General features: G+C 40.5%; 1 protein-coding gene across 2 annotated transcripts in view; it reads left to right on the forward strand.

The window, feature by feature from the left end:
* fibcd1b (fibrinogen C domain containing 1b) overlaps nt 1-23,659 on the forward strand; it is a 259,486-nt gene that overhangs the window by 98,007 nt on the left and 137,820 nt on the right. For both annotated transcript variants that reach the window (XM_061733784.1, XM_061733783.1), the window contains one exon: nt 2,368-2,527. In XM_061733784.1, coding sequence (XP_061589768.1) covers nt 2,368-2,527 — 160 coding nt within the window. The remainder of the gene's footprint in view (nt 1-2,367; nt 2,528-23,659) is intronic.

A 23,659-nucleotide genomic window follows, 5' to 3' on the forward strand; every position in this document is an offset into this window, starting at 1 on the left:
CCATGAAAAATATTAAAAAGGTGGGACATGGGTAACAAAAAGCTAAAAGTAATGGTGAAAAATACCTGACCAGCAGCTACCCAAAAAGGTGGCCCAAAAAGCAGGTTAGTCTCAACGACAAACAGAATTAAATCTGCAAGCAGCGATGAACTGGCCCTCGCACCCTTGTGCACGTTCAGGCGTGCTGCAGTGGAAGCGCTTGTATGACTTGCATGTAGATTCTTCAGGCGTGGATATTTAGCGGATGACGCCACCCACGACTCTCTATGTCAAACCATTCAAAAGTTATGGCAGAAAGTAGGAACTATCACATATAGACCAATCAGAAGAAGGGGTGGGGCTAATTTGCACCAATTAATGTGAAGGAGTGAAAACCGAGTCAGATGACACCACCCACGACTCTCTATATCAAACCATTCAAAAGTTATGGCAGAAAGTACAAACTATCAAATATCGACCAATCAGATGAAGGGGCGGGGCTAATTTGCACCAATTATGTTCAAGGAGTAAAAACCATGTCCGATGACACCACCTACGAGTCTTTATGTCAAACCATTCAAAAGTTATAGAAGAAAATAGGAACTATCATATATCGACCAATCAGAAGAAGGGGCGGGATTAATTTGCACCAATTATGTTCAAGCACTCAAAACCGAGTCCGATGACACCACCCACGACTCTATGTCAAACCATTCAAAAGTTATGGCAGAAAGTAGGAACTATCAAATATCGACCAATCAGAAGAATGGGTGGGGAGGATCTGGCCAGAATAATGTGATCCTTCCACACGCTACGTCCGGCCGGAGAAACCCCACCCTGTCTGGTGAAAAGATGCGGCCTGCTCACTCCTCAGGTTAAGGAGGAGACCTGAGCTCAGTGCAGGGCCCTCCCGGGGTTGGTAGAGGATGGCAATGCCCAGGATTGTTAGGTAGGAGCACTGGGTGATAAAATGGGGAAAAAACCGGGATAAAAATATATAAAAAAAAAAAAAAAAAGAACAATCTCAGCCTTCTCAGGAAGTACATCCTGCTCCGGGCCTTCTTGTACAGCTGCCTCGTGTTGCTTGTCCAGTCCATTTTGTTGTCCATCCACAGCCCAGAAATTATATAAATTTAGTGCAGAATACACTGATAATTAGCTTGAAACATCAGACCCACATTTAGAAAAGTGGGGGCTCTGCAAATGATCCACAGGGCCTCCCCATCCCAGAGGCGGAAGAAACAATTGTTTATTAAACTGCCTTTGCACATGGTTGGTTAGCGCTACAACCAATCAGAGAAACGAACAAGGTGACATGTTCAGATTAACGGAAAGACGTCAGTGGGAGACTGTGTCGTGTAGAAGAGTAAATTATACTTTTGACGTTGCCTGTCAGTAAAATAGCAAATACATCTACCTTACAAAGGAATGTTGTCGTCAGTGTTCAATTTTTGCAATAAAAAGTCTTGAACTATCAATACCATTCCTCAGCTTCAGTCATCTACACTGTTTACTACACATACAGTATTTCTTTACAAGGATAGACTTATTTGATTGGCTCCCTGTGACTTTTTGGCATAGTTAATGAGCTCAAACGTATTATTAGCAAAGCAAAATTAAATTTGCTGGTGGTATGTCTAGATTTCTAAGTTAACTGATAATTCAAACTATGTGGAAGAGTGGTCACCTTCACAATTCTTACACAACTCGAGTGGAATTGGATTTAAATCTGAAATGATCACCATATTTTTGTGTTTTCTGCACAAACAGAAGCTAGATATGCCCCCTGAAAGATCAAATCTACTCTGATTGGTCAGCTACATTGGGCTTAAAAGGCACAGACCACCATTTTGCTTGAAGTTTGACATTTGAGACAGCTTTTTTCCACTTAATCTGGCAAATTAAGTGTACACCCCCAAGTGCAGCATTTGTTTTTCCAGGAAAGTACAAACTTTTAAATGCCATTAAGGATACCTACAAAACATTTTTCCTTTCATTGCTGGATCAGAGAAAGTGAGTGGGTGATGTATGGTGGAAGATGTATCACATTAAAACACTCAAACATCAAATCTGATTTCATGGAGACTTTAATAGTGGTAGCAGGACAAATTGCAATCCTTCGGAATGTGAAATATTGGTTTAATATCACTTTAATCTAAGAAATTAGAATTTCCTGAGAATTATAACCACATTTGACTGAGTTTCAGGTAATGTGTACAATAGAGTGAAATAACAGAAAATACAGACGGTCTTGGAAGTAATAAAGACCACTTGTCCACTTTGGGAAAAAGGTTTAAAGTACTTTCATGGGAGTCTGTTGTCATTTGATGGTTAATGCATTTTAACAGCAAGTGTGTGTTCTTCTCCCTCATTTTGTGTGTGTTGCAGATGCTGTCAGAAAGCCAGGTACACATGGAGAAGGTGATGAACTCTGTTAGTGATACTCTTAATGCAATGCAAAAGGAGAACATAGGTCTGAAGGCACGAGTCAAGGCTGATTTACAAAAGGCACCGGTCCGAGGGTCTCGCCTCAAGGGCTGCTCCAATGGTAAGAGAAGACACGTGTTGACTTTATGCACCTTTCTGGCAAGATTTGATTCCTTTTTATACAGATGTGTCTTATATTATGTCGTCCCGCTGTCTTCTTATACAATGAATGCTTGATAGCAAGTTTATATGTCGACCTTTTGTTTTTCTATACTCCTGCATGTCATGATCCTCCCTCTCTTATCCCAACTCCACTTTTCTGTAAAATTATATTCCAGTGTGATCTGTCATCCATCTCACCACATATTCATTCAATCTGGGCTCTCCAGGCAATATCAGTATGTTACTCTGGGCTATAACTTATCCACATTATTCATTGGCCTTGGTAGAGATGTGAAATGTTTTTTCATGTATGTGAAAAATGACTAGGACATCCACTGGACTGTGTTGCTGAGAAGTAGAGAGGGGCCTGAGGCATCATCCCATTGGAAGGTTTTTAACCAGGCGTATACCAGATGCCATTCCCCTGCTGGATTTGTTTTGCATTGGTAGCCAAGGAGCACAGAGTGAAGGCTGTTCGTGCACAGAATACAGTATACAATAAATTAGAAGATTACAAGTCTTTGTGTCTGAATAATCTGGTTTCCTTGCACACGTATAGACATGTGCTTCCCAAGTTCAAGTTCTAATGTATGTGACATCATCTTTTAAATGTGTGGCTTATACTGTACATTACCTGGCACACTTGCTTTCATCTGTTTAAGGATTCTTAAAAAAAGTTCCTTATGATGGTTTCCACTAAGTACTAAGTACCCCCATACTCCTTCCAGAGGACTGTAGAAGGTAAGTTGCAGCTAGATATTGCTGATCATCAACCCTTGATTAACTGATTATCAGCTGGTGTGCAGACTAGTGATGCACCGATTGTTCGGTAACCGAAATTGTTCGGCCGAAAATGGCAAAAAAACACTTTCGGTGTTCGGTGGAATAAGTGGGAAAAAAAACGAACAATTAACAACGGCGTTGTAATATAAGGAAATAGACTGGCCGCTCCGTAACTGTTGCGCACCACATAAATAGTTGGCCAACCAAAAACTAACCACATAATGCTCCCGTAATGGTTGCGCACCACATAAATCGTTGGCCAACCAAAAACTAACCACATAAGAATTTTACCTAACATTCACCAGCAGGTGGAACCAAAACAACATAAATCAATCTATTACAGGTGCGTTTAGATGAGGAAATCAAACAGCGAAGAGCGTGGAGTGAAGTGGTGCGGTGCAAACATGTCAGCAGTGTGGAAGTATTTTAGAGTGGCAAAGAATAATACAAGAATGGCTGTTTGCAATGAATGTTCTGCTCAAATATCTAGAGGGGGCACATTTGCAAAGTCTTTCAGCTACAAGTTTGATTTATCATTTGAAATGAGAAAAAACCCTGAGCGCTTTAATGCATTTTTATTGTTTTAAGGCCTATGTTACAATGTTCAGTCAGTTAAGCCTAACGTAAGCTCAAAGATGGCCAAAAATTTTTGCTAATTTATTTATTTTAAGTTATTGTTCTTTGCTGGTATAATGTCTGCTGGAATATTTAAGAAATGCTGGGAAATTTAAAAATGTTCAGTTTTTTATGTTCAACAAATGTTTTCTACCTTGTAATTTTGTAAAAGATTTTTTTTCTTTTAAAAGCATGCCTAAATCAAATTTATTTGATTTATGCAATGGTGAAAAAATTGGCAAAATAAGTGAAAAACTGCGAAGAACCATGTTCGGTATTGTTCGGTATTCGGCCAAGTGTTTATTATTATTTTCGGTTTCGGTTTCGGCCACAAATTTTCATTTCGGTGCATCACTAGTGCAGACCTCACTAGAAGGACACATTTTGACAAGTTTGCTGCATTCAGAAATACATCACAACCACAGTCAAGCACAGCAGTGGAGGGGTAATGATGTGGGGTTGTTTTGCAGCCATGGGATCCCGACACATTGAAATAATGAAGTCAACCATGAGCTCCTTTGTTTACAAGAGTATTTTAGAGGCCAATGTCAGACCATCTGTCCTACAGCTAAATAATAATATTGGGCCATGCAACAGGACAGTAATCTGACACACACACCTACATCCGGCTGAAAAAGACTTCAACCCAAATAAAATGTTTCCGCAGGACACTAAGACAGCATGAGTCAGTCACAAAAATAAATTAACTGAAGAAAGAAAAATAAGCCAAAATCCTCAATCATTCAAGAGACAGAAATAATTCTTTTTTTTTCTACTAAAATCGGATCTTTAATCTCTTGATTTGCAGGGATATAGTGCTTAGTGCTGGCCATATCATTTTTTTTATTATTCTGGCTTTATTTTTGTTAAATAAATAATGGCAAGGTAATTGTCTGAAGCTGTTTTCAAGAACAACTGTCATCACATAATTTTCATTATGTTCATAGAGACAGGAAAAAAAAGAATGCATGATCAAAAGAGAGCATACTAACTATTTTCAAAGGGCTGATATACTTTTGACTGCATTCGTATTACTGAAACTATGCAAGACTTGGGCACTATTACATATAATTTTCCATATAAAACACAGATAATTTTCTCTCTTAATCAGAGTTTCTGAAGCAATCAGCAAACAATTACCTGAAATAAAGCAGAATATTAGCTGGTAATAAATTATAAACAAGCTGAGACTGAAGTTATTCCTTAGATCTTATTAGAACTGTTGTTATTTTGGATTAATTTCTTCAAGCCTAATTTTAAATTAATTGTCTTGTGGCTCTACATTAATTATAACAGCAACAAAAACAATGTTTTTCCCCAAAGCCAAATCATTATTACATCTATAAGGTATACAGAGATCCTGCAACTGAATGTGGAATTGCACCCATAGTCTGAAATGGTATAGCTGAAGACTTCAGCTTTACCTGGCATTGAATTGTATGTGTTTACACTCACTGACCACGTTATTAGTACACCTGGTATACTAAAAAAAGTGGTGAGTAAATGTACAACAGAACTTTATTATCATAATTTCTTCCCCTGTTAAGAGATAGATTAGTACCATCGTGAAATCAGCCTTCAGTAATAAGGATTACATTATCCCTGTTGTGGCCCATAGGCTCGTCTCATTATTTAACACACATAGCCTATTGAGAAAACTTCAGACAAAGATAAATGTGCTAATAAAATAAAACATAAGTTAGTATTAATGTTAAATTCTAACTGTATCTTATATGAAGATCCACTGAGCAGAAGCATCTCCCAACTAATAATGCAGTGGATGAGTGGGCAACTTCTAACAACACCTGCGGACATCTGCAGTCATCATTCAGCAACAGAAAATATATGTTTGATTTTTTTTTTTTTGGGCTGGGTTGGTGTAATTTTCAAAGATGACAATGAAGAAGTGACTTATAATTGCTTAAATGTGACACCAACGTTGATGATGACCAGGATATCATGAAATAATCCATTGAGATGAGATCTGATATGATCTGATCTTATTATCCTGTCTGCAATTAGTGGGTATAGCTTTCACTAAATGCTCACAGACAAAGTTAAGGACAAGTCTACTGGTTTATAAAACTTGTACACATGGTGTGAATTCACACAGACTGAGCTGGTTCCTGCAACTATTTCTGAATTCATTATGGATTCATTTGAGACTTCCATCTCCATTGATACTTCTATTTAAGATTTGACCTGATTTATAGTTTAAGACAGACTTGGATGTAAATATAAATCATGTTGGTCTTGAAAGTCATATGGACACATCTTTAAATGATAAAGACAATGGCTTCTCAGATCAGTTAAGAAGCTCATAGCTCAGAGCTCAGAGCTCATTAGCTCAAGCTAATATTGATTTGCCTGACGCACCTGGATCTGTGTCTTTGTTCACTAAGACGGCTGTAAAGAGTGGGTGAGCAGCAGAGTGTGGATTGTAGCCATATGGAAGTGTTATGGTTCATCATACCTGTTGTCGATTAAACGTCTCATGCTTGTTTTGGTGTGCTGGTACGTGGATGGATGATCAGCTTGTCGTGGCGTAGATATGCAACGTGCCCCCTCCCTCTCATAGCTCTCAGCTCCGGCATCAGCTCCTTCCTCTTTTGTCTTACTGCATCCGTGAAGTCCTCGTTGATGTAGATGTTTGATCCTTTGAGAGACTTGGTGCGTTGTAGTATGGCTTCTCTGTCTTGGTATCTGAGCAGCTTCACCACTACGGGCCTCGGCCTGTCGCCCCCGGACTTCCCTGCTCGGTGCGCTCTTTCCACCTCCACGTCCCGCTGGAGCAGGAGTTTCTCCGACAAAAGTTTTTTAACTTTCTCCTCCGTGTCAGCCCAAGTTTCTCCAGGTGTCTCGGCTATCCCGTCGAATACCAGGTTGTTGCGTCTCATTTGTCCTTCCACATAATCCATCTTGTCTGTGATTGTGAGCAGACTGTCACAGACTTTGAAAACATACGACTGCATGGTGTTTGTTGTTGTCGGCTTTCAACTCATCCACATTCTTTTGTGTGAATTGCAGGCTGATTTTGATTTTGTGTAAGTCCTTTGTTATTGCGTTGAGTCTGGAGTTTGTAGAATCCACAATGATTTGGACGAAGCCTTTGAAGTTCTCCTGCTGTTGTTGGAGTAATGCCAAGAACATGTCTTTCTGCTGCTGCATCAGTTCAGATACCTGAGTGATTGATACATACTCCTCGTCCGCTTTCGTTTCTGCTTTTGATCCTTTTGGTGGCATTATGGCAACTCCAAACGTCAAGATGTAAGCAAATACTAACAGCAGTGTGAGCAGCGTGTAAACAGGAAACAGCTGATCGATGACAGGAAACAGCTCAGGAAGTCCTTTAATTGCTCATGAGTCCTTTAATTGCTAATTTGCAATGTGAAAACATTTATTTTGTACTAACTTCTACGAAAAAATGGGTTTTACAAGTCCAATTAAATGGTATACTGCTTTAAGGGATCAGGACCATGGACAGAGCTTCAGATATTCTCTGGCCCTCTGCAACAGCAACTGCACATATTTACACTGTTCAGCATTTGCCAAAATGTATTTCATGCAGTAACTTCCATATCTGTGTTGTATTGGTATAGTTTGGAAAGCAAAGTAATCTCATGCAGTTGATAAGTGGGCAGATTATGAAAACATTACAATGCCAGTGTTGGATACTTACCATATAATTTATTGAAGATGCCTGCAGTCATCATTCTGCAGCAGGAAATATGTGTTTAATCTTTGCTGATTTTAGAGTGTTGTAATTTTTAAGGATGGCAAAGAACCAATTCAACACCAACATATAATGACTTTAATCTGACTCCAACTTTAATATTGGAACCATCAGGAGTGGCACAGCTGTCTCCAGGAGACAATATAATCTTGTCATCATATCTGTGAACATGTATTTCAAAAATCTAAATCCTAATGGCATGTTTTTTATTCCTGGTTTTGATTTGTTTTTTTTTACAATGTTGAATTTATTGAGTTCTACCCCCATGACTCACAGGCAAGCTCATTGCAATTTACCAGAGATTGTCATTGGTTTTGTCTGTAAACAGCTTTTTCACTGCAATGTTCCCCAAAAGCATATCTGTGACCAATAGGAACCCAAAACACTACTCTGCTCACGGCACCAAGGTGAACCACTTTGGTTCACCTTGAGGTCGATGTAAGGTGCTATACAAATAAAGTTTACATTACATTACATTACCAAAAAGAAAGTAGAGGCCACAGTGGACAACCTACTGTACAATGTACCGGTAATGTGGTTTAAACACGAACTGGACTAAACCCATCTGTGAAAGACCTCAAACCTGATGCATAGTTTATCACAGACTCACAGCAGGATTCAGAGAAGTAAATGTAAAAGCATAATGCCCAGGGGCCTCATTTATAAAAGAGTGCGTAGGATCCATACTAAAAGTGCACGTGCGCCCAAAAGCCAAAAATGGCGCGCGCAAAAAAAAATCCTGCACGCAATGTTCGCTTTATAAATCACAGTCCAGCTGGAAGGTTGCGCACGTGAATTCGCCTCATATCCCGCCCTCTACACGCCCACTTTTTACCAAAAATGGTCAATGCAAAGCACCTGGCGACTGTATTTGCATATAAATGAGCCTGCTGAGCATGTGCAGCGACTTCCTGCAGTTTGTTTCTGCTGTGCGTCGGGATGAATGAGACATGTGTCGAGCTGGTGTTCTGCCGAGGTGTCCTACCTCGGCTGAAAATACTACCGTACGATCCCCGTTTCTTTTATCTCAGTTTCTTTTTTTTCAAAGGCTTTTTCATGCAAATAGACAATTTAACAGGAGGAAGTCAGAATGTGCTTCCACATAGATCTATGTGCACGACACTTCGGCGGAAGAAAAAAACCTGTCAAATCACGCTTCAACATAGATAAATGCAGGTACGATGATTTGACAGATGAAAATACCCCGTCAGATCACGCTTCCACATAGACCACGCTTCCACATAGACATCAACATTTGTCTATGTGGAAGCGTGATCTGACGGGGTATTTTCATCCGTCAAATCATCCTACCTGCCAATATCTATGTGGAAGCGTGATCTGACGGGTTTTTTTTTTTCTTCCGCCAAAGCGTCGTGCACATAGATCTATGTGGAAGCACATTATGACATTATGACACATTATGACACTAACATTTTTCGGTTAGTTTTTTTTTTTAGATCCCAACCTTTACGTAGAAGGTGGCGTGCGCATCTTTCAAGCCTTGTTTTGTGCGCAAGCAAGCTTTATAAATGAGGCCCCAGGACATTCATGTGGATACAATGGTAAAGAGTAATGAAGAAATAAATGTAGGTCTATATGTCGAACCATATTCTCCGACAGATATGCATATATAACAGCATTTTCTAGTTCTTCAGCTTGCTATTTTTGTTATTTTGTTTCATCTTCTGTCGGTTAAATTTGAGGTGTTTTTTTACATCTTTACTGTAGACCTCAGCTTTACTAGCGTTATTTTATCAGTTGGTCCTTTTGAAAAGTAAGAGATGCAAACATCTGACTGGTCATTACCGAAGCTTTCCCCCTATTCCATCTGCTGATTCTGTGATCTTTTTACTAATAATGTATGCAACCTCTCTTTCACGCTGCATGTGGGTGCACCTGTTGCAACTAAGATTTCAAATTAATAAATCATGGCTGTAAGCCATAGAGCATGTTTTGAAATTACTTAAATGGGATGTGTATATGCATGGATATCATGGATGTCAGGCATCAAATCAAGTCTACATATCCTTGAAATTCAACACTCTGCAGGTTTCCACTCATTTTGCTCCTCTGAGCTTCTGTCAGTATAATCTACAGCAAAGTACCCAACAGCAATTCAGTGTTTCTGTAGAGCACAGCAATGACATTTTAACAGACGTCAACATAGAACTAAAAATCTAAGCTGGGAAGACAGCATACAATTGTGCTGATCACAAATCATCATAAAATGATGAACAATATATATTTTCTCCACTGAAACTTTCCCTTGCTTATTATATCAGAACTATATACTTGTTTACTTTCTGTATAGTATCTCTGACTGCCTTTTTTCTTCCACTGCACCGGTGAATATTTGAAGAATTTGTCTCTTTACTGTTTGCTTTCGATTCCCAGAAGAACACATTCAATTTTCAAAGTCATATGAATTCAAACCTGACTGCAGTGAAGCCTGTCTCTGCTGCAGCTACAGTAGGGTTTCTGGGTTGGATGAAGCCACTCTACGAGTCCTACTTTTCAGATTTTGGACTGCTTGACTTTGCTGCAGTGTTGCACAGTTTTTTTGTCAAAAGTAAGCAAGTCCACAAATGGGCTCAACGTATGACAGGTTTTGTATTTGTTTATTGCGTTAATATTTATATTAATATATATATAATACTTGTCTGTCACAGAAGTTACCTCGTTTACTAGCAATCCAAAGAGAAAAAGGCAAATTCATTTAAAGAAAAAGATGTTTGAGATGTGGCCATTGCAATGCTGTATATATGTGTGTGGTGTGTGTGTATATATATATATATATATATATATATATATATATATATATATATATATATATATATATATAAAAGAAAAAGACAAAACCTATCCCTCTCTCTATCTCTGATTGATGCCAGGGTGTCAGTGTGTTAATTGTCTAAACTGGCTGCACCTGTGAAAGTGTGGATTTTAAGGCTGCCTTTTTCATTTTGAAACTCTTCGAAAAAGTCTGACCTATGAATTTAGCCTCTACTGTATCTTGCTGCCTACGATCCAAATACTTGTTTTACACGCACAGACCCAGCTCGTTAAAACTATACTTCATAGTTTCCATATTTCTGCTCTCAACCCTGAATTTAAGCAAGTGAGATGGCATTGCTTTCTCTGCCTTTGTGTTTTACTTTCATTGCGAAGAAAGGCCTAACCACCTAGACCTGCAATATGTTTGATCAGGGAAAACAGTGCTTGGGAGAATATTTTCTCCCTGTAAAGGATCATTAAACTAAAAACATTGTTATAAAATTCTGAAATAATGACTGTAGTCTTTATGTTTAAATGTCCCATGGTACCATGACAGCTTAAGTGTTCTGTTACAAAAAGGAGAAGTGGGAGACTTTACCATTTATGTGTGACAGTGATGAAAGGTTATTGGAGCCCATTAGACATGGCTTATTCTGAGAAACAAAAAAACTTCATAGGGTAGGGTCATAACATTTTATACCATGTAGGGACAAAAAAAACAAAATACTTGTGTGGCCTTTTCAGGAACTCTCCTGGCTGTTTTAAATTCAGGAGTTTGACCCTTTGAAGACTGCATGCATAATCTACAGCACGGTCCTCATCACAGTTCCTTTCTTGCTTCCTGGGGAATAGATTTAGTATCCCTTGGGTAAGATGGGTTTCTCTGCCACAGACAACCATGCCACTGTCCCAATGTGCTCCAGCGTACAAGTCTGCCTGTCACCGTCACATCTCCTATCCTACTTGATATTTGCTTGAATTTTGCCTGTCATATCCTTTCTTTCATTTTCACTGTGTACTCCAACTCAAATGTATCAGTGGAGTCCTTGTTGAAACATTTCTTTTGTTGTAGTTTTTTATCTCCCTTATGTCCTGTAATTGTTTTACAAACTGGGTGATTATTTCAAACCTCAGTTATGTTTTTCAATTTCTTGATCTTTCTGAGGAACAAAGCTCTGCAGAGGATCTCTATGGAAGTATTTTACTTTCTATAATCAAGAGTGTACCATTTAGATTTGAGAGCATTATTCTGTTTTTTCACTTTTAGGTATTATATTTCTCTCTCTCAAAACTCTGCACTCAAACTCAGAAAGCCCCTGCTCGTGTGCAGAAATGTTATTTTTCGTCATCAGAACTGCTCGCACAAACCTCCCACTCTGCAGTCTTAGTCCCTCTTCTCTGGGCACAGATGTTTTTTTCTGCTTGCTCACAAAACTTTTCTTCTCAGATATTTCTTCTTACGTTTGGATTGTTGTGCAATAACACCCAAATTCCCTCAGCTAATAGAAAAACTACATTTGTTCCTGACCAATGAAATCAACTCATCTTTTTGCTCCTGTGCTAGTTTTCTTTTTCGTTTTCTTTGTTTCTTCGTCTTCTTTTCAGGTTAAATAAATGCATTTTATTAAAATGAACATGGACCAAAGATTTTTGCCTTCCTGTTGCACTGATGGAGGACAAAATTATTTAAAATTTTGCATTCACCTTTTTTCTTGGAGTTTAAAGCAACACTGCTGAACTGTGGTGGTTTTTGGAGTTTTGTTTAACCCGGAAATAATATGGTACAAGGAAACTACAGAATAAAGGAATATTTCGACTGACAAGGTAGAGCAATATTGTATAACCTCCACATGAAGCTAACATATAGAGCAAAAACTAAAGATTTGTATTAGTAGCTTCTGCTTGTGTCTTTAGCAACTAAGCTAAACTTAATCATAACACAATAAAATGTGGATTATGGATGTTTATATTTACTCGTGCAGGTTATTACAAGTTATGTCGGTTTTCAAAGTTGCTAATTCCAAGTCTTATTTGAACAGATTTTAAACATTTCATTCTGATGGTGTATGGTATAACTGAAAAATCATACAGCATGGGAATATCATCAACATCTTCCTTTCACAATGGTTTTATTTCATTCATTTGAGAGTATTGTCAGAGAAGTGAAGGAGGTGAAGGATGGAGGACAGAAGTTACAACCACAGCAGGGAAGTGGATAGGTCTGAGGAGGCTGTAGAAGCTATCCAAAATATACTGAAATGCAGGTTTGTTTATTGTCTCTTACATCATACCTTTGGTGCAAATACTGTGGTCTGTAGGTGTATTTGCTGAGAGGGATTGACTGCCTCAGTTCCAGAAAACACTACCAGACCTGATAGTATATGTTCTGACATTGGCCGGGTTTCCCAGATCCGACCTCTCTTAAAGGGGACATATTATGGCATTTAATGTATGTTTTAAAAAGGCCTTGAATGTCTTAAAAACAATCTAAAGCTTGTTTTTTCTACATAAATCAGAAATTCAGCCTGTGAGCCATGTCTATAGTTTTACCGCTTCTAACCCCTTTTTCTGTGCTTCATTCTAAGGGAAGGGGGGGGTATGATAATGAGGCTCTGTGCTGATTGGCTCCCTGAATGACGTGTAGCAGGGGAGGAGCATAAGCCCCGCTCCGGCCAGAAAGCAGCCGGCTGCATTTTTTTTTGTATTGACTGTCCTAACTGGCCGCGAGTTTAACGGTTTCAGCGTGGACAGAGAGCGTCCGATGTCACACGTGATAGTCGGACGCTCGCATTCAGTTACACGCTGTAAACGGATCTTAAAGCCTGATTTACGGTTCTGCGTTAAATCGACGCGTACCCTACGCCGTAGGCTCTGCATTGGTGAAACGCAGAACCATAAATCAGCCTTTAGTCACCTCGTCTTCACACACACACACACACACACACACACACACACACACACACACACACACACACACACACACACACACACACACACACACACACACACACACACACACACACACACACACACACACACACACACACACAAGCATACAAGTGTGGTATTTAAAAATAGAGCGGGAGCAAAACTTATTTTGATTTTGCTTTATTTAAGTTATTACATTAATCAAACCCATTGAAATCTCCATCCTCCGTTTCTGCATTCATCCGAGCCTGATCAATGAGACCAGGAGAACTGCAGCTGCGACAGGCAGAGCCCGCAGCTCTCTGGCCGCGCTGATAGCCGGCTGAAGCTCCAGCCGGCTGAGTTGGTTGTGGGCGTGGTTTCAGCAGCGGAGGCCAAACCTCTGCGCCTAGGGTGACGTCACCATAGGCGCAGATTCAGACTGGCTCGTAAAAACCACATGACACTGGAAGACTCAGTCAGGCGGGGGGAGCAGACCCTGCAGAATTCCATGGGATTTCACCTTCCCTGTGCTGGCAGGGTGAGGGGAGACCACTTTATATATGTTAAAACAAGAAACAACGTGTTTTTCATAATAGGTTCCCTTTAAGGATTTAAGAAGGTTCCAAAGAAGGTTACAACTAAGAAGGGGCCCTAAGATACGGGTGTTTCCCAGATGACTACTTAACACCTCAGGACCGCTCTTTAGTTTTGCTCTTTTAGAAGCTCTTTGGAGGAGCTGTCCACCACTACGGTTCTGAAACCAAATCAATCGATGCCAGGCAAATCGATCACCGATCACTATCAGCGCATTTTCACACGCAGCACTGCTACCCAACGCACTAATTCCCTGCTGCCTGTGCGTTATGTGTGTTAAAATGAAAAACTAAGATGATAAATATACTTCAATGACCCTTTTTCATAATCCTTTCCCTGAATTGTGGTTGGGTTATAATCGCTCTCCCCAGCCAAAGAGGCGAGAACTCACCCGGCGGACTGCTGCCTCCCCCCAGAGAAACAAACACTTGAATCTGAGGGTAAGTTCAGCAACTTTAGCTATGAAGCTGACAATACTGTTAATTGTGAAGACGTTGTCATACACTAACATTGCTACTGGTATTTTGCTAAGGCAGTTGATGGTTTCGAGATGGGACAAACAATGCCCATTATAGCTACATTAATTGTGTGTGTATGTGTGTGTGCCTGTGTGTGTTAGTCTACATCATAAATACAATGCAATGTAGCAGGCTGTTGTGATGATTGTGTGCCCACCATAGCTACATCATTAATAGAGTGTGTTTGTGCATGTGTGTGTTAATCTACACACTGCAAACACTCAAAATCTTAACAAGAATATTTGTCTTATTTCTAGTTAAAATGTCTAATTTTTAGTCAAAAAAATCTCATTACTTATCACTTAAAACAAGACTCATCACCGGAAAAAACAAGATTTTCACTAAAAATAAATAAATAAATAAATAAAAAAAAATTAAAAAAAAGAAATAAAAAAAAAATCTGCCAGTGGAACAAGATTTTTTTGCTCGTAATAAGATAAATCTTGTCCCACTGGCTGACTTTTCTACTTATTTCAAGTGAAAATTTACTTGAAACAGGTGTAAATTGTCAAATAAGTTATTTTTCTGGTAATGACTCTTGTTTTAAGTGTAATGAGATTTGTTGACTAAAAATTAGACATTTTAACTATAAATAAGACAAATATTCCTAGTAAGATTTTGAGTTTTTGCAGTGCATCATAAATACAATGTAATTTGGCAGGCTGTTGTGATGATTGTGTGAGTGCAATATACAACACAAACAAAAATGGTACAATTTTTACCATTGTGATGTTTGTAGTGATTGGACTCCTGCATTCATTTTGCTCCATCCATGTTTTCTCTTCCCCTTTTTAGATGCTCCTGAAACCTGTCAGCCTGCCTGTGAGGCCGAGCCTGCTACACCGCAAGTTGGCGAAGCTCAGACCCAATGGGAGGATCCGTCACATAATGACCACACGTACTGTTCAACAACACAGTCTGTTAACGTGGACAAGGCCACCCAGTGCGAGGCAGAGCTTTCCTCTGTGACTAGCACCACGGTCATTGATGATGCTAGCTGTGGGCTGTATACAGGAGTGCGTATGGTTCAATTTTTCACCATGGTGACAGTGTTGTTGCCTTACAGTAAGCCATCAATTACCCTTCCTGTTGTTGACCAAATCCTGATGACCTTGATGAAGCTAAAACTAAACCTAATATTAGGAGATATTGCCTACCGCTTCAATGTGTCTACAGCCATGTCAAGCATTGTGATTAGTCACTGGATTGATGTGATGGGTGAACAGTTCAAATCAGTTCTGATCCCCTGGCTTCCAAGAGAGACCATTCGTGCCCCCATGCCCTTGTTGTTTCAGAGGAACTACCCTCGAACCAGCTGCATCATTGACTGTGCCGAAAGTGCCATGCAGAGAGCCCCAAACCAGGACTCAAGGAGTGACACTTTCAGCCAGTACAAATCGCGCAACACTGTGAAATATCTTATTGCTGTGGCCCCTAATGGGCTAATAATGTTTATATCTGATGCCTATGCTGGCAGAAGCAGCGATTTATCACCATGAACAGTTCTGGACTATCTGAGGGCTGGTGATGAGGTCATAGCGGACCGTGGTTTCACCATTCGAGACTTACTTGATGAGAGAAGGGTCAGTTTGAACATCCCTGCATTCACCTACAGGCGCCATCAGTTGACCAATGAGGAGACGACACGCACCAGGCGAGTAGCCAATGTCCGCATACACGTGGAAAGAGCAATCCAAAGACTCAGGGTCTATAAGATTTTATCCAAGACTGTTCCCATTAGCATGGCACCCTAACTGGACAAAATCTTAATCATCTGTGCTGGCCTAGTTAACCTGAAGAGTCCACTGATCAGAACGCCTCATGAGGATTAGAGTCTTGCCTTGTGTCCCTGTCTATCAACACCCAGCCATGTTGTTCATTAAATAAAGATGAACAACAAATACTGTGTGCATTGTATTTTTTATTAAATATGAATATTTTGATAATTAAATGCAATTAAATTCAATTCAATTCAATTTTATTTATATAGCGTCTAATACAACAAAAGTTGTCTCTAGACACTTTCCAAAGACCCATACCCAGAACATGACCCCCGAGCAGTTATTACATAAACAATGGCAGGTAAAAACTCCCCTAGTGGGAGAAAAACCTTAAGCCAAACAGTGGCAAGGAAAAACTCCCCTTTAGGAGGGAAGAAACCTTGAGCAGGACCAGGCTCATAAGGGGGGACCCTCCTGCCGAGGGCCAGACTGGGGGTCAGGGACGGCAACAGCACAGCAGGCAGGTGGAAGCAGCAACGGGATGACCAGGGGTAGGGACCGCAGGCCAGCATGCAGCTCCCGAAGCTCCGGCCCAATCATCAAGTCCCAGGTTGGGGTGCAGGGTCGGGGAAAGATTGAAAAGGGGCAGGGCAAGGGAGAGGAGTCTCCCTTCTCCCCCGCCCAAAAGGGGCCGTTACCCTGCCCCCCTCGCTCACACACTGCTGGATCCGGTGTTTTGCATTCAGAGATGCTCTTCGCCACCAGCAGAGGATGCTGTAACATGGACAAAGGAGAAAAAAGAGAAGAGAAGGGGCGGGCCAGCACAAGAAACTACAGGAGTGACTCTAACACACTAGACTAAAGTTTACACTACCTAGAGATTTACCAATACCAGCTAGAGGTTTACTAAACACTAACTATAGGCTTTACTAAACAGAAATGTTTTAAGTTTAGTTTTAAAGGTGGAGGTGGTGTCAGCCTCCTTAACCCAGATTTGAAGTTGGTTCCATAGTAGTGGTGCCTGATAGCAGAACGCCCGCCCTCCAAATCTACATTTGGATACTCTAGGAACTACGAGTAAACCTGCACTCTGAGAACGGAGAGCTCTGACAGGAACATAAGGCACTATCAGGTCTTGCAAATAATGCGGAGCTAAGCCGTTTTGGGCTTTATACGCAAGTAATAACATTTTAAATTGGATTCTGAATTTTACGGGTAACCAATGGAGCGACGCCAACACTGGAGAGACGTGGTCTCTCCTGCTAATTCCTGCCAGTACTCGTGCTGCTGCATTTTGGATCAGCTGGAGCCTATTCAGCAAATTACTTGGACATCCTGCTAACAACACATTACAGTAATCTAGTCTAGAAGATACAAATGCATGAACTAGTTTTTCTGCATCACTCTGCGAGAGGATTTTCCTAATCTTTGCAATATTACGGAGATGGAAAAATGCTATTTTACAAACCTGATTGACATATGGTTTAAACGACAAATCCTGATCGAAAACAACACCAAGGTTTCTCACAGTTGCACTGGAAGCCATTGCAACACCATCTAATCCCTTCCTAAGATGCTCTGGACCAAGAATGATAACCTCTGTTTTATCTGAATTTAGAAACAAGACATTTCTGGACCTCCAGTCCTTGATGTCCCTCAGACATGCCTGAAGTTTAACTAATGGTTCTGTTTCATCCGGCTTCATAGACAAATAGAGCTGCGTATCATCAGCATAACAATGAAAGTGTATGCCGTGATTCTGGATTATATTTCCCAATGGCTGCATGTATAAACTGAATAAGATTGGCCCTAGCACTGAACCCTGCGGAACACCATAACAGACCCTTGACTGTTGATGTGATGTGATGTGATGATCTGAAGAAACTTCATATACATGAAAAAAATGGAACCTGTCAGATAGATATGATTTAAACCAACGTAGAGCTGTCCCTTTAATCCCAACAACATTCAGATTCAAGAAACATGCTCTAACCCACAGGTGTCAAACTGAATCCCAGAAGGGCCGGTGTCCTGCATGTTTTAAATGTTTCACTGCTTTAACACACCTGATTCTAATTAATCATCGTCACCAGCTTGTCATCAAAGTCTGGATAGTTCTGTTGATGACACAGTCACTTGTATCATGGTGCAATGAAGCAGGGAAACATCCAAAACCTGCAGGGACACCGGCCCTCGAGGACAGGAGTCCGACACCCCTACTCTAACCTGTGCAGTAAAATGCCGTGATCTACAGTGTCAAAAGCAGCACTATATATTATAGTGATGTAATTGTGTGGGCTGCTTTTGTATTTTAGTTCATATTTATTTCGGTCAATCACAAACATGAAAATCAACAAACAAGATAACACAGGTTTTTCCCTGGGTAACATTGTGATTATTTTGACCGAAAAGGTCTGGGCTTGAAGCATAAAGCTTATCTTGCCCACCATATTCTACAGTTGTGCATAAAAATGTAAACATTTAAGTCAAATCATATGATTTGACTTAAATGTTTAATTTTTTATTTATGCACAACTGTAGAATAATATGCACACATTTGATTTATGTGCAAAAATTCAATTGACAGTTACCTTACCCCATATTTTACGTTATAATACCTGTTAGGATTAAACATGTGATTTTTCTTGTTGAAGCCATTTGTTTAGTTTCCTCAAAACAATTAATTCATCCATTATTAATGCACAGTATGAGCTTACTATGAATGATGAACTGTGTTAAAAGAAATTGTAGCACTCTAAGGAAGATAAGGCCTATCATTCATGATTGTAGTTCAGTGCAATAATGACATTAAATGAAATGAAGTTTCATCAAACTTTATTTTCACAGTACAGAACCTCTGTTGGCTCCTAAATACAGCTGTTCATTTTGGTTTTAACATGCTTAAATATTTGCTGCAGAACTGTAACCTTCCCTCAACAAAATCATCCACAATTTTTGGGAGCATGTGTGAAAAATAGAACTTCCGCAGCCTTGTGATATGCCCCTGGACAAAGCCTTGGTTGTAGGGTACTTCAATTTCCAGGTGCTCAGTTTTGTTCCAGATCACCAACTTGGACTGCTGAAGCCCTGTGCAGTGCATCCCAAGTTGCACCTGCATGTACTGTAGTAGCCTTTCTGACCATTGCAGGCAATATGGTACGCTACCCTATCTCCATTTGCCACAGTTCTGATTTCACAGTTCTTTGTTGCCAAGAATTCTGCGAGTGACTTGTTTCCCATCACAGGTGATTTGATCTCCAACAGAATGTCTTTGTTCATCACTCCATCGGGAGATGCTGCAAGCCACGGTTCCTTTTCACACACCACTAAGCCTTTGGTTTCAATGCTGTTGCCCAGAGTTTCCAAAAAATTCCTTGCAAGTTCCTCCCCCTCCGCTCTTTTGACGGGTTGCAGCATTGCCACGGAAGGATGGGTTTAAGTGTTCTGACAAAAACTTGTCAGGCGACGTGGTTGAGCTAATGGGCACCTTTCTAGCCGTGCTCGCTGTGACGCGTACTCTCCGTGCATCATGCCAGACCTGTTCTTTGCTCTTTGCTTTTTTAAGCTTCTCGATCTCCTCAAGCGGGGCTGTGGACATGTTAATGTATTGAGCATAGAAGGTTCTGCATTTTACACAAGCCAGTGGTGTGTGGTGATCATCATGATTTAGGAGATGGATGTGTTGACGTTTGAAGCGCACATCCTTCATATTCCTCTGACCAGCAGTTCTTTTGGACCCAGCATTCCACTGGTTCTGTCCGTCAGTGCAGGCAAGCCTGGTTTTCCCCTGTCTCACAGCATTTTCTACCTAGAGAGATATAGTAAAAAAAAAAAAAAAAGTGCATAGATATTATAATGGGTTCACTGCAAATATGTTATGGGGTAAGGGAACTGTCAATTGAATTTGTGCACATAAATCAAATGTGTGCATATTATTCTACAGTTGTGCATAAATAAATAAAAAATTTAAGATTTGTTTAAGTCAAATCATACATATAATATGTAGTGTTTATTTTCTCTGTGCGAATACCAGGGGTGCATCTCAGATCAGAGGGGGTGCACATGCCTGGCACATTATTCAACACTAAATTTTGCATTTTACCATAATTTCAATTGGAATGATACTAGCAAAACAAGAATATTTAAAGTGTATTTCAAATGCTTTATTGCTGCAATATTGCTGCAGAACAAAGAAAATGCTGCATTTAGTCTGGGCTACCTCACCCATCAGACAATCTAGCAACTGATGTTTCTTACCCTGAAAATAAAACATAGAAATTCAAACTAATTGTATCTATACAGCTCAAAACCATCACTAAACAAACCACCGTTGTCTAACTTGCTGGCGTGGTTGTGCTCGTTACTTTGTGTTAACGGTGCAGCAGAAAGCAGCGTCTTTCTTGTTTATGGTCTCTGCGTTAAATCGACGCAGAACCTACGCCGAGGCTCTGCGTTGGTGTAACGCGGAACCATAAATCGACACGGAACCTACGCGAGGCTCAGCGTTGGTGTAACGCGGAACCATAAATCAACGCAGAACCTATGCCGAGGCTCTGCGTTGGTGTAACGCGGAACCATAAATCGACGCAGAACCTACGCAAGGCTCTGCGCGAGGCTCTGCGTTGGTGTAACGCGGAACCATAAATCAGCCTTTAAGGCTGATTTATGGTTCACTGATTGACTGATTCATGATCCACTGATTTTAACGCCCGCGCCTTTTTTTCGTCTTTTCCACTGAGCATGCAAACACATAAACTGAGGGTGCAATGCATGCTTATGCACCCTCGTAGAACCGGGCCTGGTTCGGATACCAAAAATAAAGACATATAGGTCAAATAATCTTCTTACCTTCCATAGGATCGCAGCTGAGTGGGAACACGATCTCCCTGGTCCAGCAACACACGAACATCCCGCCGTTTTCACTTCTCCAGCTTCGGTTACCAGTACCCAAGTTTTATGCCACAAATTGTTTAAACACTGGCTAGGCTCGACATTTGCTTTTAAAAAAACAAAACGATTATATTTGTAGGACATGACACAACCGACTTTGTTGCTGTGCAGGTATTGATACGCCTCAGAAGCTTTAAGATTGTCCATTGCTTTCCCATCGATTGCCATGGATTGCACGAAGTAGGAGCATATCTTGCCGTAGGTTATGCTGGGCCATGTCGTCATGTTATCCTCCCAGTTCTGCACTGAATTCGGATGGGGGAGAGTAACGCCATCTCCAGTCAAAGTCGTAGAACCGTGTTCCCATGGCAAAGACATAGTTGTCGACATTAAAAACTCACAAACCGGAAGTCTTTGCTTTAGGTTTGTGTCCACGGCGTATCCACGCCGCTCTGTTTATACCGGTAAACACTGCGGAAACCACTTCCGGCGGGAATGATCAGCACAAATGCAAAGTAATGGCAGTGTCCATGTTTTGGCGCGTAAAACTGTCTATAGGACCACATTGTATCCTCCTGACTAGTAAAACAGAATCCTTCACCTCAAAAAAATATTCTGAAGTTTATTTAGCTGCTTCACCTTTTTCACTATTAAGCAGAATCTTGCATTCATCAACGTTGTATTTGCGGGTGTGTGGAGACATGCAGCGCTGCTCCTCAACACCAATCACCCGGGGGATCCCAGCCATGGCGTGGAATCTTTGGTGGACGTGGCGGATCTCCTCCCTTGTGGTGGGCATCTTGATGTGCGCTCGGACATGGCGCAGGAAGATCGGTGTCACGGCTGCCGCACTCCGTGACACCGACGCCTTGCTCAGTCCGGTGCCGTCCCCCACCACCTCCAGGAAGTTCCCCACTGCGTAAAAACGCAGTGCAGCCAGTAACTGGACCTCCGGGCTCAGGCTCAATTGCACCGCGTTGCCTTCCGGATATGTGGAGACACCAACGTGATGAAGCGTTGTATCTCAGGCCGTGGAAGCAGGTACCTCATCTGGACAGCCCGGTCCGACAGCACGTCCAGGGGATTGAAGTGCTGAAGCACGAATGCGTTCATATAAACCGTTCTGATTTGCGGCGAGAATATGTTGTATAGCAGCCATGGTATCTCACACATGTGATTTTGCAACGCCTTTAATGGAGCAGTGGATGAGGTCTCCCTTAATGAGGTTCCAGCTGAACTCAATTACACCTGTCAGTTGCCTGATGTGTTAAATGTGACAGGTTTGGAGGGTGGATGTGTTTTTGATGTGCCCCAGTGGCGTCGTTAGGCCTATTTTAGGGGGGCTGAAGCCTCCCTCAAATATTCTTAAGCCCCCATAAATAATTTGGTGGGTTTTTTTTTTACTTATTCTATTTTTATTAATAATAAAAATAATAAATACATATAAAAAATAAATAATAATATAAACCATTCAAATATGATCATAAATCTTTTGGTCCCATTCACTTTACAGTGTTAAGGTAGTGTCAGTGCTTCGATACCCAATCCGTTCCAGTTGTTCATAGAGAACGCCCACATTACTGAAATACCCAGTCCACGTTTTCACTGCCACTTTACACTCCGCTGCATCTACACATACGTACACACTAACTACGTGGTGCACACAGCCAGACAACATGGATATACGCAGGTTTTTCAAGAAAGTAAGTCTTCATCACTGCTGGTAGTAACAATTAGTTAGCTCCAGCCTGCAGCTAACAGCAGAGAGTCCCATTTAATTAATGAACCAGGTGCTCCCCATTTTGATAAATAAAAACCTGGCAAGTTAAACTGTTAGCATAATGTTGATTTCTGTCACTTGTTTTAGCTCTGAAAAATCGAGCTGATCTCATTCAAGGTATGAATCATCAGTGGAAATAATAATAATACACTAATAATGATCACTCCTCCATCCCTATTAACCTGTAGGAGTCAGGGCAGAGGAGCACAGAGAGTGAGAGGGGAGAGACCTCTACTGGAGAGGTGAGGAAAGGATTTCACAGGATGGAGTCATTTGTGATGCAGACTGATTAGAATTTTATGGAACTTAATATGGATATGAAATATGAAACGTTTCAGTCATGGTACACCATATAAGACTTATTTAACTTGAGCTTTTATTTAAGAGAGTCAAGATTAGAAAGTGGATATATATATATATATATATATATATATATATATATATATATATATATATATATATATATATATATATATATATATATATATATATATATATATATATATATATATATATATATATATATATATATATAGAGTCAAATTAGCCTGACCCAAATATTTTGGAGGGTTCTATTTTAATATAACTTTAATATAATATAAGCAGCACAACGTAACTTTCAGCTTTTGTTGAGTTTGGCGGCATCTTTTGGACAAAAGCGGTAGTGCTTTACCAGAAAGAACACTACATTTGCCATGAGCACCAGCGTGTACTGCCGGAAAGATCCTGTCCCGTCGCGTGCATTTGTTTTGAGAGAAGACGGGACGCTTTT

Source organism: Cololabis saira, chromosome 11 (assembly GCF_033807715.1).
Source record: "Cololabis saira isolate AMF1-May2022 chromosome 11, fColSai1.1, whole genome shotgun sequence".
NCBI lineage: Eukaryota > Metazoa > Chordata > Actinopteri > Beloniformes > Belonidae > Cololabis > Cololabis saira.